The sequence below is a fragment of the Lampetra fluviatilis genome, chromosome 7 (genome assembly GCF_964198595.1).
Source record: "Lampetra fluviatilis chromosome 7, kcLamFluv1.1, whole genome shotgun sequence".
In the NCBI taxonomy this organism is placed as follows: Eukaryota; Metazoa; Chordata; class Hyperoartia; order Petromyzontiformes; family Petromyzontidae; genus Lampetra; species Lampetra fluviatilis.
Genome location: NC_136281.1, coordinates 12,558,888 through 12,583,983, shown reverse-complemented (window position 1 = coordinate 12,583,983; position 25,096 = coordinate 12,558,888). Strand labels below are relative to the sequence as shown.

The following is a 25,096-nucleotide window of genomic DNA, read 5'->3' as shown; positions in this document are numbered from 1 at the left end:
TTCTGTGACGTTATCGAATAAAAGAGTAGGCCACGTGTGCCGGCGTCACAGTATAAATTTGTCAAATAAAAAATAAATACTCACAAATTACTAAATTGGGTTAAATCACATAGCAACACCGCCTACGACTGGCAGAGCATACATGTCTGTGAAACTCAGTGCCTTCGCGAGAGCCTGGTGCTTAAAGAATGCAGTGAATACCAAGCGTATTAAACGATTATCATTATTAATTCAAATCTGTCAATTGTGGAGTGGTCCCTCGTGGTCTGCGCCACATCATTTACCGCTGGGATGTGTCCGACCCCCCGCCAGCTGGCAGAAAGCTTACCTTGGAAGTCAGCGCCTCGGTGAGACGAAACACTTCCTGCTGGTGCTGCTCCTTGAGATTCTCCAGCACCAGCTCGGCCTCGATACTGAGCCCAGGCGACGCCGCCTCTGGGGAGCGCACGCCTGCGGCACGGATGCAGAACAAACGCAGCGGCATGCCGAATGAGAGCACGCATCCGGCAAACAAACGCAACTTAATGGTCGTTCTCTCAATGCGACGCGACCATTTGCCAAGTGAGGGCATCTCTCCCGTGCTGAAGCGGGGTCCTGATGTGGCACTCGGCTGCCACTGGCCGAGGAGTAGATTCCACATTTTTAGGAGACTTCTAGTAAAGTGGTGTTATTTTATTGACCCTGGATGGGATAATAGGCTTAGGCAACATCAAAATACGACAACAATTTGAATGCACAACTTTTCCCCATGTGAGTCAAGTGCACGAACCAGTGCCAATTATCTGGATGCTTTCAAGATTAAATGTTAAAAATAATTATGTTGTAGGAACATGTTAGTTTGAAAATATCAAATAAAGTATTATTAATTAGAGATCAGAAGATACCCCCAAGAAAGCTGTGTGTATCCCAATGGACTTTTGGCAGGCTGAATCCAGTTCTATCTGATTTAAGGGATTAGCGCTGTTGATACAGCGTTCAAATAACACAAGCTTTTACAAATGCACATTCTGGTCTGGGGGTCTACTCAACTCAATACAGCTTTGTGGGACTTTTCAAATGATAGTGCTCGGTATTCTTCCCAAAGGTATTGCCGGCGTGGTGGGCATCGTCTTTGTGCAAGGAATCAAAGAGGAAATCTCACATGTCTCAGAGAATGACCCGTGTATATATCTTTTTTAAAGAACTTCTCCAGGTGCGTTTTTGTTTTTATCATTTACACAGAAAGGGTCAGTGTGTTTCCCATGTGTTCTTCAATGAGTTTGTTAATTTGATCAATATTTTTTTAACCCGGAGCTGCAATCCAGCCTATTGAAGTGCATTTTTTTTTTAACCAATGGTTTATTTTGTGTGTAGTCATTGGCCACCAACACATTACACTTCAGGACATTTATTTAATCATGGGCAGCTGCTTGGATTCAAACCTAGGAACTTCAGCGGTGGCAGCTCAGCACTCTTCAGCTTCGAGCCAACCAGTCTGCTACAGCATCGTGGGATGTTTTTGTTAGAGGGCGATTTTCAATTGAAAAAAAATTAACCCGTAAAAACAAAGTTTTTCACTATAAATCCATTATATGCGTGGCGGCTAGAGTCCTCTCGTCCTCTGGCTTGAGATGGCTGCCACCTATGGGTCAGATGATTGCCTGCCACCATTAAGCAATTTGTAATTAAATATAATTATTTTTTTCCTAAAAAGTGTAACATTTTGGAAAAAAATTCACGAAAATAAATTGACACGCACAACGCGTTTGTGTGCAAAATGTCAGCTCGATTGGATCACGGGAAGTGGGTTAAAAAACGACCGAAAGATTTGCACGGTCGTAAGCGCGCAAGCAAGCAAGCAAGTGAACTTAATATAAAGGATTTAAAAACCAGGCCACAGCCATAGAAATGTGCAATTTCCAGAGTCGGCTCAGAGTTGCCACTGAAGATCAGCCCCCTGCGAAAACTCTCAAGGGGCCACACCTTTGCGCATGAGGTCGGGCAGTTTTCTGCGGATCCTGGAGCGGAGGGACCCCGTGCTGCCTATGCTGCTCGCCGACATGCTCCGAGCATCTGGAGCACAGAGAAGCAATCCACGGGGCAAAGTCAACCCTGAGGTACGGTCTCACGGCACTTCGCAAGGGGCTCTTAGCTCGCTGTGCTGACAAAGTGGTAATGGAATGTCAGGCAAACCGCCAACCCTTGAATGTGGCTGAATAATATTTAACACGAATTAAACAGTTTTTGAATTAATGCTTATAATTTCATCGACATTTATATTTCAATTGTGTGACTGCAATTAGAAAGTGTCATAATGATGGCAGGTCAAAGGTGTAATGATGTCATTCGTGTACAGGTTGCCATGCAAGTTTGATGGTGCTGATGACGATATTGTATGTATATGTACAGGCCTCTGTCAATCTACTGCTGGATGGATGGGAGTCTCTACATGCCATGCAGGTAATGGGGCCTACTTGCCCATACTTAACTATGCTGGTCAGTGCAGGTTAGTGAAGGCAGGGAAGCATAGACATTGGAATACAGTACAGTACAACAATGGATTCTGCTTCACTGCCATCTGCTGACAAGGAATGTAAGAGGCTCTGTAATGATAATATAATTTAAGTGAAAGACGCTGATCAAGTGTAATTATTATGATGGAAATATTGGTGTCAAAATTACGTGTAATATTTATGATATGATATGTGCAAAATAAACTAAAGACAAATATATAATTTTGGGCCCAGTACAAGTGAATTGTTAATGATGTTGCTGCTGACGCAAGTGCAATTTTTTTTACGTGAACAATATTAAGTGTAATTATTAATCTGACGCTGTGATTCAGGTGAAAGGTGTTATATACATGTAGTAGTAATAATAATAATATACGTAAAAGGTGTTACATTTAATATGTGTGAAAGATGCTGGTGATGCGCCCCAAGACATGGAATGCACTGCTTGAATGCTCACACGATCTCACGATCTCACGAGCTCACGAGCTCACGATCTCACGATCTCACGATCTCACGATCTCACGATCGCACGATCGCACGATCGCACTAGCTCACGATCGCACTAGCTCACGAGCTCACGATCTCACGATCTCACGATCTCACAATCGCACTATCACACGATGTTCACGATCGCACAATCACACGATGTTCATGAGCGCACGATTGCACAATGTTCACGACGAGCACACAATCACGTGACGTGTGCGACACGCACCCTCCTGCCCCAGCTCCTCCCCGCCCTCGGGGCTCATCCTCTCTCCGTTGAGGCGGCCGCCCTTGCGGGGCAACGCTCGCGTGCGCAGCAGCTCCACCTCCGACTGCAGCTCGTCGATCCGGTCCTGCATTTCCTACGAAGCGGGTGCGGCGGCAGCGGCAGCAGTAGCACCACCATCAATAACAGCTTTAGCAGTCTTCTTGGTTCTTTCGGTAAAGTCACGTAGAATGTAAATAATAAAATAATAAAAATAAAACATAATAAAATAATTCTCACGACGTTTCGGCCACAACGCAAGCAGCCGTCTGTCTTCTCGACAGACCTGGTCTTCACCTGAGGACGGCTGCTTGCATTGTGGCCGAAACGTCGTGAGAATTATTTTATTATGTTTATTATGTAATATTTGTATTATTTTATTATTTCCATTCTACGTGACTTTACCGAAAGAACCAAGAAGATGAATCCCTGCAGTCACGAAAGCTTTAAATCGAAATTTAGCTTTAGCAGTGTCAAGGAATAGTATCAGCTGTGCAGGTGGTCTCACAGGGCCGAGAGGGGACGCATCACAATTAATGACGCTGCCAATGCACCCCCCCCCCCCAGCTTGCTGTTCTCAGGACTAGCAAGCGAATGTACGAGAATTTGAACAAATACTGCATCGGGTGATCTTCTCCACAACGTTATCTATTTATTCCAGATCTCATAAATTATCTTTATTTTACTGGATCACTTCGTCACATTTCATTATAATAGGAATAGTAATTTATGTCAATTTGTCAATACAGTGCTGGAAGAATTCCTCCTGGTTTTTCGTGTTACCATTGGTGACCGGGATAAGACCATCGGCCTTTGAGTGCCAGTACTGGGTCCAACTTTTCTAGATTCAAAGATCAAACCGCAAGTCGCTCAACCGAGATTATAAATCGCCATCATTGCCCCATGGCGGCAGACTAATGCCCCAGGTCACTCTTGCAAATGATCCTAGTCCCTTCCAGTTCTCACCTTGGTGATATAAAATGAACTCGTTTCCCTGCTTAAATATCTGCACACAGAGTGGCTGGTGGCGCGGGAGTTGCACGCGTGAGAGGAGGAGTGGGGGGGGGGGAAGACACTCACCCTGCACCGCTGCTCGTGCTCCCGCAAGACGTGAGCGAAGCGTTCTTCTCGCGCCAAGAACTCCGCGCTCGTGGGGTCCAGATCATCTCCCTGTGCGGACGGAGTGCACGCGCGTGGCCAGCCCGTCATTTTGAAGCGTCATCAACAGAAAAGTCACCGTCCTGAGTTCAACTACCGACGATGGATGACATCAGTGGCGGGTGGTATTTTGACTGGTTTTAAACCAGCGCGGTTAAAGCATGGTCAAAACAACCCCCATGTATGAGGAGGTTATTCCCGCAGCAGTGAGTGGACTGACCAAGGGCTCTAAATCCAACAACAACTGGAACACCACGTAAAATGGTCTTTCCGTTTAAATTATTGTGGGATGGTGCCCTTCTCCGTTGGCAGCCCTTTATAGATGGTGGTGAATATTCCACGTTTCTACGGCGGGGTCCAGTCTTCCCGAATGACGACCACTGACGACGCAGAATGTGGCGCTGTTTTTATTGACTCTGGAGGGACCGTGAGATGAGTGGAGCCCTGACCACGATATAAACCCGTTGTACATTCGGCTGTGAATTGAGCACTGCGACCACAGTGCCCCATGGTGACATATGTTGTGTTGCTAGGAAAGCCATGTTAAGTATCAATGCTTTAATCGTGATGATTGGCGAGTTTCTCTTGTTTTGTTGCATATGGAAGGCAACAAAAGTGCCTATAGAGCAGGAATCTTGAGCAACGGGAAGTGCATTTATCCTTTATCAGCCCTAAGTCAGTGTTGGACTTTCCACATTATCATGGAAGGGTACAGAGTTTCTCCACAGGGCAACCGATACTGATGTTTTCTAACATTTTCTTGGTTCTTTCGGTAAAGTCACGTAGAAGGGAAATAATAAAATAATAAAAAATAAAACATAATCAAATACTAAAAAAAATTCTCAGGACGTTTCGGCCACAACACAAGCAGCCGTCCTCAGGTGAAGAAACAGAGCTGTCGGAAAGACAGCGTCCCAATGTTACTTTACCGAAAGAACCAAGAAGATGAATCCCTGCAGTCACGAAAGCTTTAAATCGAAATTTTCTAACATTGATACCTATTTTATCGACCCCAAAACAAGGCTGAGCTAAGTGAAGGTCGACGGGGGCCAAGCCGACTCCGACACCGCGTTTAGGATCCAACCCGAGATTTGAACTTTTGTGATGGCGATTCGCGAGATCTGCCCGTATCTGTATGCCGGATGATGCCACGTGGTGTCCGACAGCTCGTTAGGAGAGGGTGACCGATGGCTTGAAGCGCAGCGACTCACCCCGCCGTGAAGTGCTCTGTGCAGCTGCTCCTTGAGGCTGCACACCTGCTTCTCCGAGTCGGCCAACCGCTCTGCCAGGTCGCTCAGCTCCCGCTCCAGACGGGAATTTTCCTACAATACACAAACGGCGCGCGGCATTAGCCACGCACACAGCAAGCAGCACGCACGCCGTACGCGTAGCAACGTGGCGCACACACACAGCTCCCTCCATTCAGCAGGGCGGGTGGGTGGGTGGGTGGATTGGGCAGCTGGGGTTAGTGGCGGCACCTTCATGGTGATGCCAAGACGGTCGCGGAGCTCGGCCTCGTCCTTGCGGAGGTTGTCAATCTCCGCCTCGAGCTTCTCGCGCTGCCGGTTCACGTGGCTCATGATCAGCTCGCGCTCCTTGTCCATCTCCGTTCGCGTCGCTGCCACTTTCTCCCGGCAATCCTGCTCCAGCTCACTGCGGGAAAAAGACAAATAAGACCCCCCCCCCCGCCGTGTAGCAGAGGTCGCAAATGGGTTTTGATTCCTTACCCGTACCCGTACCCGGCCGCACCAGGGTCACAAACGGGTATCCGTACCCGGCCAGGTACGGGTAGCCGGGTATCGGGTAGGGTACGGGTATCGGGTACCCGGTTGCGACCTCTGCCGTGTAGCCTTAACAGACTATAGGGGCAAGCGCTGTTAAGCGAGCACCTATGAAGGCCGGCACGGCACACGAGGGGGTCGGTGGCCAAAACCACGCCCGAGCCACCTCCCCGGTGGCGATGTTTACACACCGCACCAGGTACTCATTTGAGGCTGAGTCGACCTAGGGGAGGCCCAGGAGCGGTTCAAATAATCGTCACTGGCGTTGACCGTGAGTGGGAATCGAACTCGGGTGCCCGGGTGCGCAGGGCCGCGCGTTAACCGCGACGCTACCACTCCCCATACACGCACGCACACATACGTCCGTGCGTCTGCTCAGCAAGAGGACGCAGGCTTTGTGGGTGCAGCGTGAAGTAGGGGAGGATGCCGCGTGGCTCAGGGGAGTTAATGCTGATGACAAAGCAAATCTATGGCTTTAAATACTAAATTAACCACAGGATATATCGTAATTCTACAGAAATGTGTTGAGATTTAACCATTTGTCAGGATGGCGCTACGAGATCAGTTCACGTGCAGGTGCCGCATTGAGAGATAGCGAGAGGCGGCGGAGGCTTGGGGAGGCACTCATCCAGCAGTGGATTTATCATGGCTGATGATACATTTTCGGGGTGGCTCCTCAAAATGCGAGGCCCTGCGCTGGATCCACCGAAAGGCACCGAGTCAATCCGGCCCTGCCGGTACGCTCCCCATCACGCAAACTCCGGTCATCCTCGCAGCGGCTTTTGGCTCGCCATCGAACAAAGACGGTCACCGGATCGCGCGCGTTCAGATGCGCTTTCAGCGGACGTCTGGAATGCTCTCCCTTCGAATATCAGGAAGCCACTGGAGCTATGCACTTTTAAATGTAGATTGAAAACTAATTTCTTTAAAACTGCTTTTTGTGTTTAGTTTGCTGTCCTTCCCCAGCACCTCCGATTAGCACGGTTGGCGACATACGGCGCTAAAGAAGTTCAACATACACATATACAAGTGATCCGATGCCAGTGGCAGGGCAGGGCACCTGATGCGGCTGGAGTTGAGGCTCTCGAGTTGGTCATGCCTCTCGTCCGTCTCGTTCGCGAGCTTGGAGCAGCGGCGCTCCGTGCGCTCCAGGTCCACGCGAAGCTTCTCCCGCTCCACGCTCGCCTGTTCTGCCTGGCTCCTGAGCACGCACACACGCCGGGGCACGCACAGACACACACGCGCACGCCCCCGCCGTTACAACCTCCTGCACTATCACCACTGCGGCTGCCAGAGTTACGAAAGGATGGGTGTACAATGTGTATTCATTCTAGATTTGAAGCTTTCGTGACTGCAAGGATTCATATTCTTAGGTTTTTCGGTAAAGTCACGTAGGTAAAACATTAAGATTAATAAATGTAAAATAAAATAAAAAATAAAAATCACGACGTTTCGGAGGCAACACAAGCTTTCGTGGCTGTGACGGTTCCACCTGAAGACGGAAGCTTGTGTTGCCTCCGAAACGTCGTGATTTTTATTTTTTATTTTATTTTACTTTTATTAATTTTAATGTTTTACCTACGTGACTTTACCGAAAAAACCTAAGAATGTGTATTCACTCTGCAGATACGAATGTCGGTGAATGTACGATGTGTATTGCCCTTGTAAATGTGGATATTTGTGAAATAATGAACGAATGTATTGAGTGTTATGTTGCAGTGATAAGCAAGGCATGCTATGAATAAGTGCCGTGGTTATTACCCTGTATTCTGACAATTGCAGTTGTATTTATTTCACTGATTATGATATCTGAACTTACGGGATCAGGATAAGATCCAAATCTGCTCTAGTTCCATCTCTGCTGCATTTGTATTATTCCACGTTGTCATAATCAGTAGCCTTCCAGCCTTTATTGTCAATGTCATCCCTACTGTTGAAAGTTTATATTCCTTGACTTAAAGCTTTCGTGACTACAGGAATTCATACTCTTTGTTTGGGTCTTTCGATAAAGTCACGCAGATAAAAAAAATATTAAAAATCACGACGTTTCGGTCGCAACACAAGCAATCGTCTTCAGGTGAAAAAATACAGCAGGCGGACTGTTGAGGCAGGAATTTTTTAAATATTTTTTTCTGCCTCAACATTTTACTTTCTATGTGACTTTACCGAAAGACCCAAAGAGTATAGTTTATATTCCCATCACCAACTACTAACTGGGATGGACTGGTGGCACAGTGGTTAGCGTGCTGCGCTAGGAAATCGGCGAGTGATATCCTGTTCTGTTTTGGGCCCAACCCCTTCACCAACCCACAATGACCAGTGTGGTGAAGTATGGTCAAACAACTAGCATGATCGACACAGCATGGGGATGCCGTCATCCAGCAGTGTATTGACGTGCTGAAATGGCACGTACTATTGTACAGTAGGTGTTCTGTGTGTGCATATGTGTGTATGGGAAATAGTATCATAGTGGTCAATGCATGCAACACTGCTGCTAATTCAAAAGTTCACTTAAAGCATACAAGGTAAGTTATGACAGAGCCAGCAGAGACTACCAAAGAGGAACAGAGCTTGGTTGAGTCCTTTAGCTTAGCTGCAACATATTAGACTACCTTTGATGTAGACGTTTTTGAGAAATACTTCACCCTCCTCAATCCCTATAGGTGCTAAGATCTTGCCTTCCAAACAAACTCGAGGCGAAACACTTGCTAGGGTCGCCAGCCTGATGGGGAGTTTTAATGCCGACTGGTCAAACTGGTGAAGTCCCGAACACTGAAATAAAAATATCTAAATTAAAAGTCAATAGTTAATGAAACTAGGCAGAGGTCAAATCAATCAACCAGCACTAGATGATGCCCTGTGGGTTGGCCAAGATGGCAGGCAACACGCAATGAGCCTCTAAATGTCCCACCGCCTTCCCTGAGGGCCGCTCACGGTGCAACCTTTCAAAGATGGTTCATTGCCACTCTCTGCCATCTTGAATCAAGTTTCGACGCTGGTGCTGTCGATGTGACGTCACAGAGCAGGTGTGGCCCTTCACCTGCGGGTGTGGAACCTCACCTGCACTGCTCACCATCAACGTACGTAGAACGCGAAAAGAGCCCGTCCCATCACTTACCTATGACCATATTACAGTGTCGTGCGCGGGTTAATTGAACTACCTCTCTGTCCAAAACAAAAGTGAGCTCATCAAATGGGTAATTAGAACGATGAATAGGCTAATTAAATTCACATCTGTGCTGCCTCTGATTTCTATTCAATTCTCTCGCATGTTTCCATGGCCACTGTTCAGATGGTAGAAGCTAGTCCCACACACGTATTGCATGTATTTAATTATTTAACTCACTGTATTTTGCTGCCCCGCTTTTTCATGGTTTACGTCTGGCTATTAGATCGTTACGGAGTAATTATTTATTCGTTAATTCGACCATTTCTGGTTTTCGGCAAACCAAGCGCAACTGCTCGTTAAAGACAAACAAAACCAACGAAACGAAACGATGGCGGGCTTACGCCCAAGCACTCACCGTCGTCCGAAAAAATCAAACATCATGTTGGCGGTGAAGAGCAGAGATGAAGGCCCGCACACGGCCGTGTGTCACCATCGCTAGCAGTCGGTCTCCATCGCAACAACGTCGCTCGTCGTTCGTTTCTAAATAACTCCCCGTTTTGTGGTTGTAGAATGGAGCCGAATGAGATGTGGAGTGCGCGGGGTGTGTGGACGTGTGAACATAACGATCGTTGCTCGAGATGAGCAAGGGATGGGGGGGGGGGTGCAACGGGGACAGCCGGTGATTTCAAGAGTGTCACATGACCACCTCTCGACACAATTGTTGCAAAGCAGGAGCACTCAAACGTGCCAAATAGTGAAGTGCGTGTTTTGCCCATGCCCTCCGGCATGTGCGAGTGGACGAACGGTGTGCACGGTAACGCCGTGGGGAAAAGTGGCGGCCAAACACCGACTGGACCTTCCCTAGGTTATTAGAGCCTAAAATGTGTGGCTCGAGCCGTGAGGAGACAAAGGTGGTCAGGCATGTGGGGTCCTAGCCATACCTACTCATGACGTGTTCCATGGCAGCTTTGACTACTCACTTAACACTGTTCAAATGGTCGTTCTGACATACCTACTCCTGCTAAAAACAAATCTTTGTCTTTGTTGAATAGGTGCCTACGTGTGCACCTGTGAATGTTTTCATGCATATTTTTGTTATTCAGGTAAGATGTGGCTGCATCATCAATGGAGCAAGATTTGACCCTGCAGTGTTCAGAACAGCAGCACTTATTTTAGCCTTAAGGGGCTCCCAGAGGCATATGGTATAAGTGAACATTGATAACTGTACTTTACTGATGAGTTTGAATGGGGATGACACTGGTATACAGATATGTCTTTGTTTCACTGCTGCCTGATGAGGTGGCCACATTTTCTCAATTCTTCGGTGGCCTAAACAACAAAATGGCCACACATTCAGTTCTGTTGAGCTGGTGGTCAGGATAAGGCCGAGAAACTACCGTACACGCAATGCGCATCTTTTCGTGTTGGGTAAACCTACTTGTTTTTCCGACCTGCACTAACTTTCCCGCTGCGATGGGTTTTCTCGTCATATGCAGATTTTAAATTGACACATTCAGCCGTAGTGGCAAATAGTTGCACAATGTAATCGGACCGTTTAACACACAAGGGACATTCTGGAGAGAGTGCGAGGGTGCACGCTTAAAATGTCAGCGACCGGGCCACTTGACAATGGATATCCTTGTTGATATCCTGAAGGCCGTGACGTGTTTTCAATTGAATGTAAGCCACTCAACCACAAGCATGTGCATGCTTCATGGGCATTATGTAATCAGACAATATGAATGAAGTGATGACTTTCCTTTGCCATAACCTTGCATTTTTTTCCCCCTTCATAAGGTAAAGCTGTCTGTCAGCAAACACGATGCAAACATTTACAATGAGCACATCCCTTACGCCTTTGAGCATGGTTCATGAGCAGAGGCTCCCGTGCCTCTTATGCAAAGTGGCGAGCCGATGAGAGAGAGCTAGACGAAGGACAGCAGGTGAGAGGTGACAAAGCTTCTTAGCACGGGGGAAGTGAGTTCCGACGCTAAGCTGTTTGAGACAAGAAACTGGAAGGTAAAATGCTTTGTCCTGCAGTGAAGCAGCTGCGTGGAGTATGGACAACAGGAGCTTTATGAGAGTGCAGGCTGCATTCTAAAAATCAGAGGTAGAAATAAGGCTGAAATAGTTGCCATAATAGAGAGACAAGGAAGTAGCAGGTCATGGATGAAACAATTCATGGCTTGTAGTGAATCAGCTGGTTTAGTGATGTGAGTCACCGTGGGCTGTGTCAGCTAGAATCCACAAGAGTCAGGCATTGCACCGAAATCTCCTACCCGCACGCGACAGAAATATTACCATATTGACAGCCTTAATTGTTAAGTCCTTCGCAAAGTGTCTCTTAATATTATAACCACTGAGCTTCCCAAGTGGCAGTGGTTAATGAGGATCGTATGTGGTGGAACGTGCTGCCTAACCCTGCCCTCACCGCAACAAGACCAGAGAGGGCAGTGCAACACTCGAAGGACAAATAAATACGGGCGTTAGAGAGCTCTGCACCTCACACGCAACCACTTTTGTCAATCAACAGATGACCGCAATGCACCACTACCAACCACTATCAACTTTACAAATGAATTAAGAATTGAAGGAGATGTACTACTGGGAAGCATGAGCATTGGCATTTTGGATTTGATCCAAATGATTTCGGACTTAGTTATGAGCGTGCTTCCATTCCTGCATGAACAAATAATAATAGTGAATTTTATAACTCGACAGCCTTTGCAGACAAGTCAACAATTTAGAGGCGCTAAGCCAAGCTCAGGGCTGCACGAAAGCCCTGACCAAACGAATGGTTAAAAATCTGTTGTGCGTGCATGCGTGGGCAGCGGTGGAGCAGTGGAGAGTGCATTACTCCACAAACGCTTAATGTCAGTGGTGAGGAGTATCCGAGCATGGAGTTGGGTCTTTCTTCGATCGGCTCAGCTTCAAATGAGCAGCTGGCTGTGATGTGTTAACATCGGCATTGGGTAGCCTGCACTGGTGATGACCACACCAGCTCGTCACGCACCACGCTGGTTTTCACAGGTGCTCGCTAAGAGCACTCGCTCCAACAGTCTGTGCAGGTGATACAGGGGAAATTTGTCTTTGTGCATGTGTGTGTTTGTGAGTGTGTGTAGTGTAGCGGTTAGCGCGCTGAGCTATGAACCTGGCAACCAGTGACGATTATCTGAACCGGTCCTAGGCCTCCCCTAGGTCGACTCAGCCTCAAAGACAAAGGCAGCCGGGAGTGGTGCTGGCCATCCACCCTCTCATGTACTGTGTCGGCCTTCATAGGTGCATGCTAACAGCACTTGGCCCAAATAGTCTGTGAAAGGCTATATGGGGGATCTGTGTCTGTGTCGATGTGTCGTACCGTACCATACCAAAATTTCCCTTGGAGCCTCTAGAAATAAAGCTGAACTCGCAGATCACAGCCGTTGTGTGTGCACACACTGCCCGTACCTCTGCGTCCTCACTTCCGCCTTGTAGGCGAGCAGCGTGACTCGGGGCAGCCCGTCCCCAGAGGAGAGCATCTCCGCGTCGATGGCAGCGGTGAGGTCAGCGCGGCACACGCGCTCACTGCCGCTCAACTGCAGCGCCTGTGACAGCGTGACAATGTAAGCGTCTCTCTTTTAAAAAAGTTCCGTGACATTCCGCGACACGATATTGCACTTAATGACATTGTTTTACATTGTTTTACACGCCTCTGTCTCCTCAGTGCTGATGGTCGAGGGAAGGCACAACACCATGCTCAGATATTCCTCACCAACGATATTACACAGCTGGAAGTCGAACTTTGATCTCCAGGTTCATAGCGTAATACTCGTATCCACCGCACCACCGCACTCACCACACGCACACACGCACGCATACAAGACTGTTGGCGGGCGTGCTTTCTCTTTGCAGCTCCTTCTGTGTGGAATGCACTACCCACTATACAGAGATCAGCTCCCTCTCTATTTTCAAATCATACTTAGAAACTGTCTTGGTTGCTACTGTTTTTCGTACCATTTTTTCAATGCCAACGTGCGATGTTCAGCGTATCGAGATAAAATTTGCGCGAATGACATCATGGAAAATAAAGTGTAAAAAAAAAAAATCTTCTGCCATTCAATCACAAGATGAGAGTGTACGCGCCCAGCCACCATCTCAGCCGGCTCTGCGGCCGCGCGCCTCGCCTCGAGGATCGTGTGCGGCTGCGCCACGCCGTCGGCGAGCCACGAGTCCAAGAGGCGCTCGGTGGGAACGCTGCCCGTGCCGTCGTCCAGATCCGAGAAGAGCAGCTCGTGGCCACTGGGTGCCAGCAGGGACGGGGTGGCCGTGCGTCGCCCGCCCTCCTCCTGGACGAACGCACACGCAGCCACAGTCGTGCACACCGTCGTCATCATCAACATCGTAAGCATCGACGATCAACCCGCTGCACTTGAGAACCCCGGGTGGCTACCTGGATTTCAATCCAGTGTTTCAGAAATCTGAGCCACCTAGGCAACCTATAAACGGTACTCATTTCATGGACTACTAAGCCCAGGATCGATACCCCACTGGGATTAGAACTGAATTCGCAGCCTTCCGAATGAGTTACTCTGCCACCACACACACATAATGACAAACGGTGGCACACACGGCAAGGAAACGCACCGGCTGACCAAAACGCTAAAGAACACGCCGCGTGCATTCCCGCCGAGTCAACGGCGATTCCCACTCACGCGGCGCTGACCCACACGGCGGCGCGCGTGCGCGCTTCACCCGTCCGCACCTGGCTGTAGTGGAAGCGCTTGAGCTGTCGGAGGACGCCGGGTGGAGGGGGCGACAAACTCGGCGTGTAACGTCCCAGGGACAGGTTCTGCGAGGACAGACTGGTGCGCTCATCATCCAAATCTTCCTCCTCCTCTTCCCTCCGCTCCTCTGGCTCAGCCTCCCCCTCCTCGTCCACTCCGCTGTGCTGCAGGAGTTGCAGCAGCTCCGAGCAGCTCACCGTCCCGTCGTCCGCTGGCTCCAGCTGGGCCTGCACCGCCTGCCACTGAAGCGCAGGGGGCAACACCGACAACAAAAAGAGTGCAAGAGGTGGCAGGTGATTCTACTGATCAGTGGGCTTCAATCACTGGAGAATAAATGTATCATGAGAGTAACCCTCATGTTATTAGGCCAGATAGATATCAAATATTGCTACTCAAGTCATGGTCGGAAGGTCACATGTTCAAATCCTTGTGAGGAGGTTGACTCAGACCATCATTCTTTCATGGTTAAAGAAATGACCACACATTTGTAGAGGGAGCGAGACTGAACTGTGCCGTAGAAATGTGGAATTTAAAACCGGTGTCTTAGGGAGACCATTGGGTTACTGGAAAACCTCATCTTTTTGGTCATTAACAATTTCCAAAATGTATTATTTAAATTTTTGTTTCATATGGTAGTATGTATTTAGAAATATAAAATAAATAAATTGCAAATGACATGAGGTTATTTTTGTTTAAAAATTGCATAAAATTACACAGTTTTTATTAGTTAGAGTCTTGAGGAGTCTACTGAATGCATGCCATTGCATTTAGCAAGATTATGCAATCAACTTTAAACCATAAAAAAGGCTCACCTTTTGACTACTAATATACTGGATTTCGCAAAGGTAGAACTGTCAAAGTGACACTCATCGCTGCACGACAGTCACCGTCATGCGACACTCATATCTACGCGACCTCCAATCAGCACGGTTGGCTACGTCCTGTTCGAAAGAAGTTAAACATCGCACAGATGTAGAGAGTCCACCAGATGAAGATCGAGAGTCGATACTTTTCTTTATTCCACGCGAGCTCACCGCCGCACACATCCACCACCCCACTCCGATTCCCTCCAAGACGCGCCTCAATCGCCCCGCCTCTCCCGGTGACGTCACCTCTCTCTCCTTTTCCTCGTGACGTCATCCTTACACTGTACCCTTGGATCACGCGAGTATTTCTACCCTCGGATCACGTGAGTACGAGCACTCCACATACATACACAGCTGACGCCCTTCATAAAGCGACGCCCGTCTCCGTGCCGCGCCCCGTACCTCGTGCTGCAGCTGGAGCTGCGTGCACACGGCGGCGGCCTCCTGCGGGTCGAGCCGCGCTCCGGGCTCCAGGCCCAGGTCGGCGAGCAGCCGCTCCTCGATGGAGCCCAGCGCGTCCGGCGGGTCCGCATCGAGCACGCCGCTGCTGCTCAGGAAAGCCGACGAGTGCCACGGGTTCTGGCCTGTGAGCGGTCAACGAAGGGGGGCAGTCGAGGTGGAGCTGCGCGGGCTGGGTTGGCGTCGCTGTTGGCGATTGAACACTTTCCCGTTCGGATGACGTATGTCGGTGCACGTGATCAGTTTTTCATCCGATTCCGTTCCGATGACGTACGTGTACGGAATGTCAGTACCGAGGCTCCCCCACAAGGCCATGCGGCAGGGCATGTCGCACAGTTTGGCGCCTGCTATAATAGAGTGCGTTCGTGTCGCTACAGAGCGAATCCAACGGACGACCTCTGGATTTTTTTTAAAGGTCACTGTGCTAACCATTACACCGCGGCCGTTTCTCTCAATCAAAATATTGTGTAAAAACGTAAAAGTTTTAGTCCGTTCAAGTGTGGGATGGTAATTAGCCCTGAGCTGATGTGATACATTCCACATTTCTGTGGAAGGGGCCAGTCTCCCTATGAGAAGAGGGCCACTGAATGCTAGCGGCAAAGTGCTAGTTATTTTGTGAACTGCAGAGGTTTCATTGATTTGAACCCTGAATGGGATGTGAACTTATGTGGAGAGCTCTGGAGACAGAGCACCACCTGGCTGTATTTAAATCTGTACACGCGCACTTCTTTTACATCTTCAAAATTCAGTTAATTAATTCTCGTGAATGTCACCACCCAATCAAGTGCGACTATTTTTATGAACGTACATTATATCAGATGGAGAATCAGATTTGTTTAATCCTGACATTCTTTAAGGAATGCTTTGCATTTTAAAATCAACAATCAAATGATCAAGGTTGATGTTCCTCTTCGCTCAAACTAACATCGAGGCTGCACTGATCTCCCACGGCTGTCCTTGAAAATCAGGGGCTCGTCTTTCTGAAGAACAAGTCACTCTCGACTTCCCGCTAAGAACTAGAAATCACACGCGTGCACTATCATCACAGAACTATTCGGTGAATGAGGTGATGGAATGAATTTACGCCGTGTGTTTTACGAGCGCACCACGCTGGTAAATTATCACCGGCGCAAAAACAAACTGTAAATTCCCATTGCGCTCACCTTCGGCTTCAAAGGTGTCCTCGCTCGGCCCAAAGACGCCTCCTTCGTACACATCCTGAGGCCAAAAACACAACACATTCTTCACGAGGCCGCCTTGTGATCCTGTTGTATATTTATATACACATCGTGGTAGAGAGAGGGGGGGGGGAGGGCAGTGGTTTGCGAATCGCGCTATTAACCTTGGCGAGCCTCAGTACGATTCCCGGCCATGGCAAGCATCGGTGGCGAGTGATTCCACCTCCCCCCCCCCCGCCAACCTGCACTGGCCAGCATGGTGAAGTATGGTCAAATAAACCCCCTATGAAAACACAGCATGCGGAGGCCTGAATCGAGCAGTGGACTGCCAAAATAGACTGTATATTAGCTTTAAATTTCTATGTACACAGTATTCTTAAGTCACCGGCTGGTTAGCACTGCGGGTGAGTACATTCACATCCCGATCAGAAGGCCAGGAGCTCAGAAAATCCCTACAGGTGAATGAAATAGTACCGCATTGTCGACAATCAACAGAAATCATCATCCCGTGGAGGGTCCTGGACCACTCAACAAATATTCCGATTCCTATCTAACTGGGCTGCCAAGGGGTCCATGATATAACGCAGCAGATGCGCGTCGAGACCAGAAGGTGGCACCGCAGCGCACTTGCACTTAGAAAGTGCCCCAGGGCTAAACGTGTGTCATAGAAACCAAAGGTAAATGTTTTTTCAGTGGCAACATTTTTTGCACGGTTTTTTTTCTGGTAAGAAAATGTTGGGGAGAAAAAAAACCTCAGACGTTTCATGCAAACACAAAATGATCCAGGTAAGTGGAGGCTACGTCTTACTGTTGATGAGGCTCAATAAAGTCGAAATCAGCCCACGATTTGTCTGGAATACATTGAACCAGTATGGTTCACTGATCATTAGATACAATCATTACATCTGTCGGGGAAGCACCATCATTTGTTATTAAGTGAGGATAATGGGCGGAGTTACCGATCAAACTGCTGTTACACTTAGCGTTATAATTAACTACCCAGGACTTGTATGGTGGTCGCTTTTCACATTGAAAAAAAAATCACCAATGTTGGGTTCAAGTCGGTGTGTCTCCATAGTCCCCGTGGTGGACATCCCACATTCCCATAGTGGGGGGGGAAGGGGGGCATATGATGACAAGAGCTGACGCCCCACCATGTGGTATTCCATTTTAATGAGACTCCACAGAAATAGGATGTTGCTGAATCAACCCTCGGGCTGGGATTCAACTCACAACCTCTACACTTCTAAGGCAAGTGCTCTAACCACAGTGCCATCCCCGCCCAGATGACGCTGGCAGTGAAGCAAGTAAACAAACGTTCCTGCTCTTCACCAGACTACTAAGAAGTCAAAATGTAAAAGGCCTCCTTTTGCCAGGAGCGACAGTCATTTAATTAAGGCTGTGAAACGGCCCAAAGCAAACACCGTCAATCTGCCGCGAAATGCGTGGATGGTGGATCAACAAGGTCCACTTCCCGCAAGCCCCTTTGATTAGCAAGTCCCGGCTTGCTGCCATTGTGTACGCAGTCTCCAGGCAGCTTCCCGGCCGTGATAAGCAGCGGTGTGCCGACATGCAAACACAGTGTCCATGGCAGCGATGCACACAGCTTGCGCGGGGCTGGGCGGAAACCGGGCCGATCAAAAGGCCGAGGTTGGTCTGGAAGAGTGAAACCTTTATTAAACGAACGCTTCATGGGCACACGGCTCAAGAGTGAAACGTATTTCCCACGGGGGCCCTGGGGAAATGTTGCGTGCGGTGCTGGCCAGAGCAATCGCAAGGTTTTGGTGATGAATACGTATAAGACATAGACATTACTTAAAACGACTTGCGTGTATTGTATGCATAATGTCGTGAGGACAAGTTATTTCATTTTTCACAAAATATTAAGTGCATTGCAGGTCACCAGGTAGGATAATGGTCCCATGGCAAATTAGTGAGCCAGGATTGTGTACAACTGGGTTTGATTCCTGGGTACCCATTCAACCAAACAACAGGTACATAAATCTAATGTAATTCAGTCCAATGATCAATTTCTGAAGAAAATTTATTTTTGGTCAAGACCAGCTTAGAGCACATATTCCTAAAATAGGTATAGGTTAATACGTTGGGTAAGACGTACCCTTGAAAGATATAGACTCGTGATGTTGTTCTTGCATCAATCCAAAGACAGGCAGCTTTCCTTTCTTTAAAGGATCGGAATAAATGAAAATCATTACTGTGGGTGGCAAAACATTAAAGTAGGTTATCGCTCCCATTTGTTGGTGGTCCTGCACCACTCACGGGAATTCTACATTCTGATGATGGGAGCCAGCCAGCCCACAGGATAACCACAGTAGCCGTCGTCCACAAACTGAGATTTTAACTCACTACTTGCCAACTGTGTTGAGCACTCTAACCACAGTGCCTACCAGCCCCAAAGGTAATACGATTAATAATTGTTTTCATTGGAACTATGAAAACATGGAATGTATCAAAGCAAGACGCAGTTTAACCACACACTTTTTTAGTACCGACCGCGGTATGCTCCGTGTAAGCAACGTAGTGGCACAGCGTACCGGCCGACCGTTGTGCAAGATGGGCGAGAAGGGATCGCCGGTGGGATCGCTCCCTCCACTGCTGCCATCCGCTTCGTCGCCATTGCCCGCCGACCCTCCGTCCCCGTGACCCAGGGAGGCCCCGTCCCCATTCCACTGCTCAGACAGCGAATTCTCCGGCCGGGAGCGCCGACCGTAGCGTTTCCCCCCGCGCACCAGCTTGGGCTCCACCTCACTGCGCTCCTCTGCCTCGTCCTGGTCGGTGCGCAGGGAAGAGACTCCGCTCTCGTCCACCTGGTCCGCAGTGAGGCCATCGTCCTGCGAAGGCGTTGTCGCGTCGAGCTCTCCGTCTGGTAGGAAACGAGGGAAGGGGAATGTTGTTACCGATTTGTGTAACAGCTCGTAGGTGGCCGCCTTTAAACGGGAGCGCCGACGACGCTTGTTTGAGCTTAGGAACAAGCCTTGCGATGGTGCTTCGCTTGATTGTTTTTTTAAACGAAGTCAACGGTTCAAAGTGCCGAGGTTGAGCGCCGAAACCTCCACTGAAAATTGTGCATCAAAAGTAAACATGATGGAAGATCGCTAAACAAAAAATTGTCTGTAACTAGTTATCAACTCCACTGCCATATTACGGCACTTTGTACATTTCAAGGATTTTCATGACGCTGTGCCAGGTATGGGTCTGTCAGTGTGAACTGACAGAGCGGATCCCTCTAATGTAATTAGGATAAGCCCTTACGCAATCAAAGTCACAAATAAAAGACGCATTTACTCTGGTATTTATGGCGGCCAAAGGAGATGAATCAAGGAGTACTTGGCACGACACATTCCGCAAGCGATGGCATTTGCAGTTTATAGACCTACAAGTCAATAAAACCCATTGGACCAGATGACGAGGACGCCCGAGTACAACAGGTCAAAGTCGGCCGGGGTAACGAACATGACAACACTTCGACACACCCGGCCACTTTATGGCAGTACATTCGGGCGATAAACACACCACAAACAAGGTAAGGTCACCCGGGGTTTTCCTGAGATTGTCGAGGTTGGGAGCCGCCCGGTGGCGAGATGTTACTTCCCTCACCTGGTATGCAGGAGGTTCATGGGTTCGATCCCGACCCCGACGCCTGCTGTAAATTTGGAATGTTTATGTCTCTCTCACCGTGGTCATGTGTATTTTTCTCCAGGTCCTCCGGTTTTTCCCTCTACATTTAGAAACATGTGTTTAGAGTATTTGGCTGCTATACATTTCCACATGATAAGCCACTTTATTGAGCTATCATTTGTGGACAGGTCGTTTTTGAAAAATAGCTAATAACTGTGGGCTTAACCCTCGTAAATAAAATAGTTTAGTTTCTAATAGTTTACATTATCAGGCTTATTCAATGGCAATATTGTTTTTGCTGTGTGGGAATGTATTAAATAATACAATAGTGTTATTTCTTTTATAAAATCACTCTCTTTCAGGGAGAAAACTTGGCAATTATGGTTACAGAGGCGAGTTTTTATTCTTTTGTTGTAATTTCGAATTATACAGAGACGTGGCACTGTTGTTCCAGCTCTTAACTCATAATCAAAAGATTGCAAATTCAAATCCTAAATGGGGGTCAACTCAGCCCTATCACCCATTATGAGTCGATAACATGAAGCCCACTTTGTAGGAAATCAATGTGATGGTCCTATGGAGAAGCTGGCCTGCCAAAGAAATGTGTAATTTACACCACTTGCTGACTCAGGACCCACAGCAGAAGCACCCCACTGCTCATTTGAGCAAGGTGACTTTTTTATGACAATGTATCTTTTTACCGTTTATCATTTTTTTCCCCAATTTGACTCCCAGTGTGTGATCTGGTATCTTATCACGAGACGAAGTTAACGTTCAAATCTCTTGCAGAGCAATGCAGCACTTCGTGTTAGAGAATGGCCGAGGTAAGCGGATATCATAGAGCTACCTCTGAGATCCCTTCAAATGACCCATGGTCAGCACAGTAAAAGACAACACTTTCTACATACGTGAATAATGTTTGTCGCATGAGTCAAAATTATATTTTTCATTCTCACTGCTGGAATTTAGCCGGATGAAGTGCAAAAAACAAATTTCGTGTGATGCTTTTTTTGCGCAGTCATTCGCGGCTGGCCTTCAGCTGCCAACTTGCTATGCTTGAGAACCCTCACGCTACACTTTAGTTTAATCGCTGGAGACTGCCTGGATTTCAACTCAGGTTCTCAGCATTGGCAACTCAGCACTAACGTGTGAACGACATGGAGCGATTTGACAACAATTTTTTTTTCAAATATAATCTTTCAACGATCACCTCTTAATTTTCAACCGCAATAATTCACACACCTCACCAATTCGCCTTTCCACTCCTGCTCCCACACTCTCGAGGAACCAGCGAAGCGACCGTCACCAACAGCAACAGGGCGCAAGAGAGCGGTGGCTCAGTGGCTCACAGGGATGATGCTTTTGCAAGGGTGCTAACGCAGCATTTTGTATTTTCACCAGCTCCAGGCTCAGTGTGAACACAAATCACCTTCGCCTTCTTGTGGTCAAACGGAACTCATGTGCAACGAATGTTGCGGTCTCAGTCCCGGTCACAAGTGGCAGACAAAATAAACCGTCCAAAAATAAACATGGGGGCAATCGTCGGTCGTACTCCACTTTTGAGTCAAAACATAACAACAACAATAATAAAATAATAGTTATGTATCCAAGAATGCTTCAATGTGTCTCAAGATGTGTTTCATGAGGGTCCTGGATTTAAAGGTTCCACCAGTCTGATAATGAATGCATTGTCCTTGAAATTGATTGGTCCACACCAGAGACAATCAATTTTAAGGACAATGCATACATTATCAGTGTTTTTTGTTTGCATTCTGACCACAGGTATTGCGGTTAATGTAAACATCATGTTTGTAGAAAGGTTTCAGTTTTTTTGCCAGAAAAAAGGGGAAACCCCTATTATTATATTTTGGTACTGGCAAAGGAGGCCTCATGATGTAGATAGATCAAACATTGCTATATATTCACCAATATCGAATAGAATCCACCTTTGTGCCTATATGCATATAGTGAATTAAAAACAGCCTTAAGTCGGAGCAGAATCTCAGCTTACAGTCTCCGTCATCATATTTTACATCCGATGGTATCATATAGTCGGAGATCACAATGGTTCGCTCACTATCTAGCCAAGTTGTAAGGTGTCAATGGTACATTTCTTATAACACGAAGGAAACCCAGTGATTTCTGCTGTGTTAATCAAAGTACGCCATCTGCTCAAAAGTTAACGTTAAAGACTCGGTGACGGAATGTATCAGGGGTGTGAACCAGGTGTACTAATCCGCATCGTCACGCCTGAAAACAGGTTTGCCGCTGTCAACAAAAGCAAAACCTGTCTGTTCAAAATGACGGTATTGGTATTTCTGTAAACATAAAAACACCCAACGAACATCAACGGTCTCCCATGGTGGTTGAAAATCTGTTGAACAAGGTCTCCGAGAGCATATTACCGATGCCGTTCTTAAACGCCGCCGATAGAAATGCACTCGTACATCTGACACCGTTACGGCAACAATAGGAGGCATGCTTGCCGTGAACTCACAAAACAATAGCACGCGTGGGTGTGTTGTCATCATACACGCGTGTTGCTGAAGTACGTGTACGCTCTGGTGGTGGTAATCGTGACAGTGGATGGCCCTATTAAGGGCAACAGGGCGAGCCAGTTTGTGCGCGGTCCACAATTCAATTCGCACCTGCAGTGCAGCATCACCGTGATGTGGCTGCACTGACCGTGGTTATTGGCAATTTAGTTTTTTTTAAACCGCGTGATAGACGTACGTCGAACTACTAAGGGGGAAGGTGGGACGAACAATAAAGCCGGCTGCAAGTGTAGCCAATTGTTAAAGAACAAATACAGGCCTCTTATCACCCAGGCTGTCGGGTCTATTGTTGTACCGCTGACCCGTGCAACGACACTTTGGACCATAGAATTGGCTTGCCGTGTCTTGGGATGGCGTTCTAGATGAACCAATTAGAGATAAATTTACAGGACGCACGTAAAATTATCATATATTTTCACGGAGCCACATTTTGAGATTGTTAAAACTATACGCGTACAGTGCACACGTCTGACAGTATGAAGATTTGATGACACGAGTTTCATCCCTGAAAACCTCCCCATGTGCACCATGGCGTTGGCGACACACATTGTGTGCAAAAGCTCACGTTCATCATTAACACTGTCTGAAAGAGAACAAAATATTGAACGAAAAATTGGTGACATTACGCGCGTGGTATCGATGTTTGAGAGAGTCCCAGATGTTCGCCAACATCTCTGTTGTGAGCATCTCCATCGGTTGAACTGCACAGTCCAAACTGCTACTAATAATACATGAGAATAGGGTTTCCCCTTTTCTCTGGCAACAAGCAGGTGTTAAGATGTGAAAACACCAAACTGAAACCTTTTACAAGGAATCATGTCTGCATTAACCACAATGCTTGTGGTCAAGCATTGTGGTTAATGCATTCAAAATCGTAATTACGGTAATTTCGTTTTGGGGACTCTGTCCCACCGCGCACATAAACGCCGCGGCCCACCTGGCGCGGATCATTCTGTTGTCGTGTCGTCTAAGCGCAGCGAGGACGAATGCGCAGAAGAAACCAAACTTTGAAACTTTGATTGGCGCATCGTGTAGAACTCGTCGTGAGGAATCGATTGCCGTATCGTTAGCCTTCAACAGACATACAATGACGCCGCAACGCAGTTTATGCGAGAGCCGGGGGCTTATGGAACCCCAGGGTCCACCCATAAGGTTAATTTATTCCTTTTGATATATTACAGTTGGACCTCAAGTTCTCGTGACATCGTTCACAAAAACATTCCGCAGCGTGGCAATGTCATAGCCTAGAGTCCCAACCTTTTAAAAATGACCTGCAACTTAGTTGGAGTGGTGGTGCAGTGATTAGTATGATGTGCTGTGAACATGGTAACCCGAGGTTGATTCTCATCAACTGATGACATGAACAGCGAGTAATATTTTTATCGGCCCGCAGCATCACCTATCACCAACACTCAGTTGGGGAAGTATAGTCAAACAACCCCTATCACTGGCCTAGCATGGCAGGGCCTTCGTCCAGCAGTGGATATACGATATTGAAAGTGTTCATTATCTCTACATAATCTGCAACGTATACCAGTAATTACTACACCTGATAACTATTCTTACCCAGGTATTGAAACAGTTATCACGAATCGAAGTGCAGAGAAAGTGGGTAAAAAAAGCCGTTTGGATTAAATGTAAATCGTGTACTGTATTTTGTAATAATTTATATACACACATTGTTAGCACTGTATTTTAATCATCCGGGCTTATAGCAGACGCCTCAAATTCTAATCGAGGCTAAAGCCTTAGGTCATCTCATCTACCTCTGAATTTTAAATATAAATAAATGTTCATTCTCACCCATTCTGTAATGCACTTTCTCACGCGACCCTCCCAATTATTTTACACACCAATAACACATTTCTCCCCTTTCCCTTATCACAACACCTCTTCTCCCAAGGTCTCGTGATCTACAAAAGGACCCTCCTTGTATACAGCAGACACAGCCACATTTGGAAACAAATTACAACGCCATGAGGTCTTGCACAGCGATGGCGGTTACATTGGGCTGTGTCATTTTTGGCTTAACTCCACGCTGCTCAAAGAATCGTGAGCCACAGCCGCAGTTTGTAACCAATTACAACACCATTACGGAGACACTACCAGTCATCAACATATCCACAAGCCACAAATTAATCAATCTTCATTAATGTGGTATACCGCCATGTATTGTTGGCTTTAACATCCGCAAGATATTTTATGTTTTAATCTGGCCTCAAAAGAGAAAGGTTGTCATTTACAATTGACACAGCCAAACAAGTATAACTGTGGCAGAGCTGTTACTACAAAAGTCTTCAAATTCAGTCAACCTAAGTTCGATTCATCCAGTCGTGGATTGACAA

At 47.3% G+C, this 25,096-nt stretch overlaps 1 protein-coding gene across 1 annotated transcript in view; it reads right to left on the bottom strand.

The window, feature by feature from the left end:
* The window catches only part of LOC144933354 (uncharacterized), a 78,010-nt gene that overhangs the window by 29,347 nt on the left and 23,567 nt on the right, over positions 1-25,096 (bottom strand). The window contains exons 3-16 of the mRNA XM_078858037.1: positions 19,113-19,441; positions 16,543-16,597; positions 15,323-15,504; positions 14,033-14,296; positions 13,384-13,616; positions 12,739-12,855; positions 9,707-9,775; positions 7,243-7,383; positions 5,880-6,054; positions 5,446-5,723; positions 4,324-4,462; positions 3,208-3,340; positions 1,963-2,052; positions 329-450 (exon numbers count right to left, since the gene is read on the bottom strand). Coding sequence (XP_078714163.1) covers positions 329-450; positions 1,963-2,052; positions 3,208-3,340; positions 4,324-4,462; positions 5,446-5,723; positions 5,880-6,054; positions 7,243-7,383; positions 9,707-9,775; positions 12,739-12,855; positions 13,384-13,616; positions 14,033-14,296; positions 15,323-15,504; positions 16,543-16,597; positions 19,113-19,441 — 2,327 coding nt within the window. The remainder of the gene's footprint in view (positions 1-328; positions 451-1,962; positions 2,053-3,207; positions 3,341-4,323; positions 4,463-5,445; positions 5,724-5,879; positions 6,055-7,242; positions 7,384-9,706; positions 9,776-12,738; positions 12,856-13,383; positions 13,617-14,032; positions 14,297-15,322; positions 15,505-16,542; positions 16,598-19,112; positions 19,442-25,096) is intronic.